Here is an 8,967-nt window from a genome sequence, read left to right on the forward strand (position 1 = left end):
ATTTAAGACTATGCTATAATTTTAACATGATAGCAGCCTAACATAAATAATAATTATAGCCTACATTGAATGGACACAAATCCAGCTAAGATAGATCTGCTGTATACAGTAGGCATACTGTAACTTACACGGAAAATCTCCGGCCTCCGGCCCTCTCAAAGAGCCATGCAAAGTGAGCCGCAGTCAGCAATTCATCTTAAAATCAGAGACAGGTGGCCAAACAGTGGGAAAAAAGGTGGTTGTCCAAAATTCAAAGGAAGCACAGGTGGGGAAGACACAGTAAAATCCAGGTTATGTTTTCTTTATACAGAACATTTTAATTATGTATTATATACAATGATGAAAGACAGACAGTTTTGTAATACTCATGAAATTAAATTACACCTTGATTTCAGGGATTTGTTTAAAAGAAATTATATTTTGTAAGGTTTAATGAATCCTTAGTTGGATCAACGATTCACACTCCATTCCCCTTGGGGGCAGTAATGCACCAAGACGTTGCTTTCTAACCACCATTAGGTAAGAAGAAGAAGAAGAGGAAGTAATGACCCAGGAGAGGAACATGGCAGTCTCTCAGTATCTCAGTAAAGCTGAGTTAATAAAACAAGGGGCAGAAGCCCGGTTGTACCGGGCCGACTTTCTAGGAAAGCCGGCGATAGTCAAAGTAAGATTTCCGAGACGCTTCAGACACCCGGAAATGGACGAAAAACTGACACATCGTAGAACGGTACAGGAGGTTCGGTCTATTCTGCGCTGCCGGAGAGCAGGCAAGTTTCACTACCTTTGTAATGTCGAACAGCTTCCCTGTAAAGATGTAAAGAATAGCGCTTTCGCTTATAATTTGACAGGCGTTATGCCGAGAAGTGCATGCCTGCCGAGAAATGCTTCCCCATGTTTCAGCAGACCTTTGTGCATCCCCTGCTGGCCATGCTTTAAAGAGAGTCTGGAGAGATGCGAATTTCAACAAGTCCAAAATTGTCTTTAAAAGAGAATATAAAGCCAGCAGAGCTCTTAGATCCAAGGACTCAGGTCAGCTGGTCCAGTCCAGAGTCCAGACTAAACATGGAGAAGCAGCATTTAGCTGTTATGCTGCAAACAAGTGGAACAAACTGCCAGTGGAGATTAAACTTTCACCAAATGGAGACATTTTTAAATCCAGGTTAAAGACATTTTTGTTCTCATGTGTCTATGCATGAAATCTGCACGGTATCTTTTAACTTATCTTGACTTTTGCTTGTTTTTAAATTAATTTAAATGATTTTATTTGTTTCTCTTTATATTCTTTTAAGTATTTTAATGCTTCTTCCACTCCCTGCTGCAATGCTTTTATTTTATGTAAAGCATTTTGAATTGTTTGTACATGAAATGTGCTATATAAATAAATTTGATTTGATTTGAAAATCAAAAGAATCAAATTGCATAGTTTAAGGTTAATTTTTTAGATTATTTCATCTGGGCTATAATGAGTAAAGATTGTTCATAGGAAATGTCTCCAACCGTCTTTCAGGCTTACTACAGAACTGTACAATTGTCGGATTGTCATAAGTGTATTATTCATCTACATGAAGAAATGAGAAAAAAGCACCCGTGCTGTCGTGGAGCGCACTGAGCTGAAGGCCAGGTGGGTGGGTGTGTCTCGATACCTCGTTCATGGTGCAATGTTGCCATGAACGAGGGTCTCCACCTGAACCAGCCCAGGCAGACCAGAAGGTGTGGTGCCAGAAGACCCCCCTCATGGACCACCCCATCAAAGTGCCATCATGATGAGGCAACAACTGATTGCACGGCTTTAGTTGCAGTCATCGATCGCTTGCCCATGGCGAGACGGTTTTTTAAAGCCATTTTCATATCAAACCATTTATTTTTTTATTTCGGTTACATGGTATTAACAGCACTCGTAATTGCTTCCCATTTGTTGGCTTTAGCAGGTCCCGTAATTCCACTGCTGACACTGCTAAAAATGACAGATTTTCCTTTTTAGATCTCTGAAAGCAGAACTTCAATCTCAGAGCCCGTAAAGTTGTTCTTTTGGCGCCTTGATGCCATTCTCATGACTCAACACTTCCTGGCACAGGAGAGAGGAAGCACAGCCTTATATGGTATAATTTTGGGCGTGGAGTATGCAAATCTACTATCCTCGTGCACGTGAACTTAGATACGCACAGGTGTGATTCATCATTAACGCAGGTCGTTTACACACTTTTTCCAAAGTTAAGAGCGCTTGTTGAATCTGACGTGTCGTGTTCGTACGAGACCTTCATACGAAAAAATTGAGAGAAATTTAGAATAAAAATACGAAAATGTTCTTGCATGAGGCCCAATGTTAATAAATTGTGTAGTAACTGCACTCAAATGATTTTATGTTTTATTTATATTTTGTCTTGAGATGAGACTTCTTGCTTCACAACTGGTGCATTTTGTCATGTTCATTTATATATGTCTTAATTTGTTAATGATAGCAGAGGATGCATATCAGATACCATTTTCTTCCATGTCAATGGAAGGGAGGCTCATACACATCTGTCAAATTCATGCTACTGACTTGTTACTTTATAACATATAAGTGAAGAGATTTACTTTATGTTATGGTCAGTATATCCATTATAGCAGTGGAAACACATCCTGATAGCTGTAAATGAATCATCAGGTACTTTTCCCCCAATCTTTTATAGGACACAGGGTTTATACATCTGCACATTCATAATGCTGACTTTTTCATTCACAATCTACAAGTACTGACATTTTCTTTCATCCATGTCTCAATTTGGCCATTATAACACGTGAAACGCATCCTGATTGCTATCCCCCGTGAGATGCCGTTACCTCTATGGTTAAAAGGACATCAGCAACACATATCTGTCAATATGCTGATTTGTTTTTTCCAAATATATAGATCCTGAGATTTTCCTGCTTGGGCTCTTTCTGAATTCATTCTCAGTTTGATCTTCTATTTATGAGTTGTGCCATCGGAATCTTTGTATAAAAAAAAATTAAAATAAGAAAAGACTGATTAAAATATAGCAGGATGAACATTTATATATTTTGATCTATTCTATAATGTTATAGTATCTGATGACATCAATTCCAATAATCAGGATGCTATAATGAACAATTCAGCAGCAAGGATTTTACAGGTACTTCCATGATATCTGTTTCAAGACTAAAATAAAGATTAAATCTTAAAACTTGTGTGAATATTTAGTCAATCTACACTTGAAAATTATTGCTTAAAATTTAATTTTTTTTTAGAACAACTAAGTTTAATGAGAAAAGATGAGACATGATCAGTAACAAGGATATCACATATAAAGCCCAGATAAAGATTGTATGAATGAGTATTAATTTCCTTCCAAGTGAAATATATTTTACAATTATGAAAGTGTTGAAGTACATGATTTATTCCTGAGCTTGAAACCACATAAAATTGAACAAAATCCTTTTTTCCTTTTCAACCCATTCACAAAAAGTAACTTGAAAGCTATAGAAGCTGCATTTAACTTCTTTGAGCCTTTATACTTGCTTTGCAATGCAAGCACTCATCATGGTGGATGATTTTAGCCTCATCGTCACTGGGACCAATGAGCTTTCATTAAGCGCGCACTTCTTATGGCATTTGAAAGAGATGAATGACATCTTGAGAGAAAAACAGAATGGCAGTAAGAACAGAGACATTTTACCCCCTTTCTTTACTGAGAATATGTGATCCATTAGTTTTCTTTTCTTTTTATTTTAAAGATTTGTTTTTTATTAACAAAAGTTTTTACAGGATGTTTATGGTGAATAGCAAGCATCTACAGTTTGTTATATTTAAAATCATATTTTACTAAAGGAAAATACACAAATGTATAATCTTACAGATTATACATGATGATGATGATTTTTGAACATCAGAAGATAAAACAAGGAGAAAACAAAACAAAAATATAACCCCCCCCCCCCCCCCCACCCACCCCCCACCCCCCCACCCCACCGTATGGCTCTCAATTTCCATTAATTTATATACCTATACAGTTTATACATACACCCATCTGTACAAAATTATCTATATTAATAAATACAGTACTCACAACAGACACATCAATGAGGAAGTTATACAAGAAGAACCTGCAGAGGACTAATTTGAAGCCGGTCCAGAAGGGCTCACACCACCACGGTCATTCAAGTCCAGAGAAGGCAGAATGTCTATGAAGGGGCCCCAGATTTTTCCAAAAGCTGCATGCTTCCCTCTCACATTATATAATATAAAAAAAATTCTAATCGAACCAGGAAATTTGTTGGTCGATTCATGGATTCAAACAAATGTTGTGAATTTTGTCGTTAAGCTCCTTGTTAGAGAACAGCAACTTGTGCAAAAAGCACTGAAACATTGAACAGTTGGACATGTGCATTCAAAAGTTTACAGAAGGCCACATTAAGTTCACCGGGCAAAATTGCAATGCATTTTAGGTTCATCTTGAAATTTCACCTCAAAACTGAATATCCCTAACTTTTTGTGAGTAGTGTGTGTGTGTGTGTGTATATATATATATATATATACAGTGTTTCCCGCAGGAAATTGCTTAGGCCCAATCCCAATTCTATTTTCTACCCCTTCGCCTACCCCTCGCCCCTTCAAACGTAGGGGTAGGCGAAGGGCTAGGAATGTCACCCCTTCGAATTGGGACAGCACTTCACACTCACGAACGTAATAAGTCCGCGCCGTCAGTTGTTACGTAACCAAAAGCGACAGCTTTAGCCAGAAGTAAACAAACATGACCGGTGCTGTGGTGTTCGCGCTGTCCTGGGCTATTTGGATATTTTTAGAAATATCTGCGTCGAATCGACGGAGTGCCATCAGGCGAAGGCGTCTTCGACATCTGGGAGCATTGCTGGATCTTGTTACGGTATGTAGAATAAAAAATTAATGCAAATAACGCTTGTGAGTGAGCAGCCTGTAGCTTCCAGAGCCGGCGTGTGAAAATGATTGTGTGTGTGTGTGTGTTTGAAAGTGCTTCTAACTGTACATTTGTGATATTGTGTAATATAGAAACAATTTGCTTGTCTCGTTGGATTTGCTGATTTATTGATTGGAGTAGTATCCTAACCTGGCTAACCTAGCTGAAAGCATTAACGTTTAGCCTTTGTTACTCGCCTCGTTCCGTTTGGGACACAAACAATGCATTTTTGAAGCGGTTTTCTTTGTACCAGGTTCAGATTTGATGACATAAATAAATGCACTGCCTTATGTGTGCTATCAATGTGTTGGTATGGGAGGATAAAAGCCTGATCTTTCCATGTTTTTCTTTCCAGCAGACGGGTCATCCTACAAATTATTGCCCATTGGACCACAACATGTACCCCAATTTTTTTTGTTATCCCTTGTATAATAAATCTCTTCATACCAATATCCGTTCCAGTCGTTCATATGATGTTGATGTGATAATCATGCTCACAAACCTTTTGTCCTTAATTTATTTTATTAGGCTCACATTACAGACTGGTAAGGCAGCTTATTTTCAGAAATAACAGCTTAAAGTGTCTGCTGTAAAGTGTGTGGTGCAAATATGGACAATAAACAGTATGAATATAAACAGTATGAATATAAACGGGCAACAGTGCAATCATCAAGAACGAGATGACCGGAGCAGGAACAGCGGAGGGCGCATCGGAGGTGCTGCATGGGCTCAGTGATGTTCTGGGGGAACAAGACACGACATGACATTATAGCATGCACTTTCATCCATTGTAAAAAATTTAAAAAAGGTGTTTCAGAATGCGGTAGTGGTGGCTGTGTGTACAATAGGTGCATGGCGCATCAACTCACCGTAAAGTTTGTCTATCATGCGCTCAAACCGAGCTAAAAAGCGCTCCGTCTTCTGCTCGTGGCGCTTCTGCTCCTTCAGGCTCTCCTGTATCAGGTAATCCATTATGGGATTGGACTTCCTACTTCTTTTTGGGGATGGGGATGACTTTAGAAACGGACAGTGTTAGTCAAGTTACTTTTTAAAAGTAATTAGTTATAGTTACTAGTTACTGCTCCCAAAAAGTAATTGAGTTAGTAACTCAGTTACCACATTGTGAAAGTAATTAGTTACTCAGCAAAGTAACTGTGGTGTTATTTTTTGTGTTCTATAACGCTGTTATGTTCTATAACATCTTTAACATCAAATATGTTTGTATTAACTGATTGAATTCATTCAAGGTAAACACAAGAAACTTGTGCTAAAGGAAAAAAAAATGGACTCAGTGAATATTTCCCTATACTCCTTGTATAGAAGATATAAAAAGACTATACACAGTCATTTAGAACATTTGGTATTTATTTGAACTCAATAGATTGCAGCCTGCCATATGATGCATAGAAATAAATTAATAAATCAATTCTGACCAGAAAAATCGAGTGTTGTTTGTTTTTGAGTGGCTCCGTCTCCTTCGCTGGGGCTCACGCTAGCTGCATTTGGGCTTGGGGTTGGGTAAGCTAGCTGCCTTTGGGCTTGGGGTTGGGTTAGCTAGCTGCATTTGGGCTTGGGGTTGGGTTAGCAGCTGCAGAAGCAACAAGTGCTTCATATTCACATGGGTTGATGTAAGGTGCTTCATTAGATTTGAGTTACTTGAGGCAGACGTGGATAAAGTTTTTTTACCTGGGCATAGCGTGCATGTTACATACACATTCTTGCCTTTTATCTCCACGGGTGAGAAGTAGTGCCAGTAAATACCGGAGCCGTAGGCTACGGCTCTGGAAATTCCAGTTAGAGAACGCTACCTGTGAACTTCCCTGGCTCGTCGCCATTGTCGCTGTCTTGTGTGTTGTTTAGTAGTAGTAGTCAGCGCATGCAGTGAGACAGCGTGAGTAGGGCATACGCCCACAAAGCCAATCATCATAGCATTTGCAACGGTGGCATCATCCCCACCCCTGCTCTCTCCAGGCAGCGTGCAGCTGATGTGTAGCCGAAAGCCTACAACCAAATTGTAGTAACGCGCCACTTTATATTCTCAGTAACGATAACGGCGTTGTTACGATGGGAAAAGTAATTAATTAGATTACTACGTTACTGGAAAAATAACGCCGTTAGTAACGCCGTTATACTTAAACGCCCTTACTCCCAACACTGGAAACGGATCTTCGTTTTCGGCGCTAAACCTGATCAGGCTCTTTGTTTGTGCTTGAGTCCCTGTGAATCAGTCACGTATATGAATACTTGTGATAATAGGTAGCGAAATGACGCTCACGTAACTCAAAAGGAACTTCTCTATGGTTAACCAACTACATTGCTTGTAAATACTCGTGTTACAATTTAAAAAACGACAACTCTTTTTCAGCACCTTCACATGCATTGACCGATTACTCATGTAAAATAGCGACTTTTCCCATGTGCGTTTATAGCAGAAAACAACTACACATTTCCACCACTTTAAACTCACACAATACACCAGTTATCACAACCTAAAACGGTTAAAACAGTTAAATTATGGCAAAAAAAATAGAAGAACTTACATTTGTGTGGTGCTCTCTTTGCTTCTGCCATTTTTAAAAAGACTCGCGATCTCCCGGTAGTCGCGTTGTATTCTGGGAAATATATCATACCCCTTCAAACGGAGTCTGCCTGGCCGAAGCCCTCCGTTTGAAGGGCTACAACGGAGGGGTAGGGCTAAGGGGAACGGTTTTGGAAGAGTATTGGGACAACACTACCCCTTCACGTGAACGCGCAAAACGAAGGGGAAGGGGTGAGGGGTAGGACCAAGGGGTGAATTGGGATTGGGCCTTAGTCAAGGTGGTGAGTCGTCGGCCGGGTGGGGGGGTGGGGGGGTACTTGGAATGGGATGGGGCCTGTTAGAGCAATAACGAAGCTGTTTAAGAGCTGTAACACTTTTTTATTTACATTATTAACTATTTACATTACACCTACAACAACCTGTAGGTGTCGCAATTCAATGTTACCAATGCTGTCTTTTAATGTCTGAGCCTGGCAAAGCATTATTACTTCGGTTTAAAAAAAATAAAAAATAAAAAATAATATTATTTTTATTTATTTATTTTTTCTGGGAACGTTGGCAAGGCGGCAGTGCAAGTTTGCTAAGGCGGCCGCCTTGACTATAATGCGCTGCGGGAAACACTGATATATGTTTTGTTTTTTTTCTTCTCCACAGGCATATCTGCCCCTGTAGTCTACTTTGTGGACTACACCTCTCACTCTATCTTCCTGGAAGAAATTGTGGGTTCCTTGACTGTGCGAGACCACATTGCATCGAGTTCACAGTCCTCTTCGAAGCAGGAGCTGCAGTGGTTGGCTGAGCGAGTAGGCCAGATCTTGGCCAAAATGCACGATGAGGATATCATCCATGGAGACCTGACCACCTCCAACATGCTGCTGAAACGCGGCCCAGAGGACACGGAGTCTGAACTGTTCCTAATCGATTTCGGGCTGAGTTCCATTTCAACGTTGCCAGAGGATAAGGGAGTTGACTTATTCGTTCTAGAGAAGGCCTTCCTCAGTACTCACCCCAACACAGAGTTGTTGTTTGAGAAGCTGCTGAAGAGCTATGCTACATCATCCAAGAAATCATCAGCAGTCATTAAAAAACTCGATGAAGTTCGACTGAGAGGGAGGAAGAGGTCCATGGTGGGGTGACGATATGTGCTGTATATATGGATACTACCGTTTACATAGATTTTTTTTGTTGCTGACAACTTGCTTAAAAGATTAAGCTGTTATTAGTACAAATAAAAAGTTTCGATAATTTAAAATGTTATTTATGACTGATTTTTTTCTTACTTTTATAGGCTGATGTGAAGGAAAATATATCATGTAAAGCTATCTGTTCTCTCTTTTTTACAATTTTGAGGAGTACAATGTAATAATTCAATTCAGTTTTATTTACATAGCGCCAAATTACAACAAATGTCATCTCAAGGCACCTCAATAATACAGTCCAATTCAAGCCAATTGGAGTTCAGTTCATTGTAATCATAATCCAATCAAATCTAAT

General features: G+C 39.5%; 1 protein-coding gene across 1 annotated transcript; it reads left to right on the top strand.

Moving 5' to 3' along the window:
* Nucleotides 1–529: 529 nt before the first annotated feature.
* On the top strand, nucleotides 530–8,730 carry tp53rk (TP53 regulating kinase). Its single transcript, XM_075461854.1, has 2 exons — nucleotides 530–767; nucleotides 8,128–8,730. The coding sequence occupies exons 1-2, from the start codon at nucleotides 545–547 to the stop codon at nucleotides 8,607–8,609; spliced, it is 705 nt and encodes a 234-aa protein (XP_075317969.1). The 5' UTR covers nucleotides 530–544; the 3' UTR covers nucleotides 8,610–8,730.
* Nucleotides 8,731–8,967: the final 237 nt, after the last annotated feature.

The sequence above is a fragment of the Odontesthes bonariensis genome, chromosome 3 (genome assembly GCF_027942865.1).
Source record: "Odontesthes bonariensis isolate fOdoBon6 chromosome 3, fOdoBon6.hap1, whole genome shotgun sequence".
NCBI lineage: Eukaryota > Metazoa > Chordata > Actinopteri > Atheriniformes > Atherinopsidae > Odontesthes > Odontesthes bonariensis.

Excerpts from the sequence above, each read along its gene's own strand:
- tp53rk (XM_075461854.1), top strand. The coding sequence starts at position 545 with ATGACCCAGGAGAGGAACATGGCAGTCTCTCAGTATCTCAGTAAAGCT. Across the intron at positions 768-8,127 it reads TCTGCGCTGCCGGAGAGCAG|GCATATCTGCCCCTGTAGTC; the intron begins GCAAGTTTCACT and ends TCTTCTCCACAG.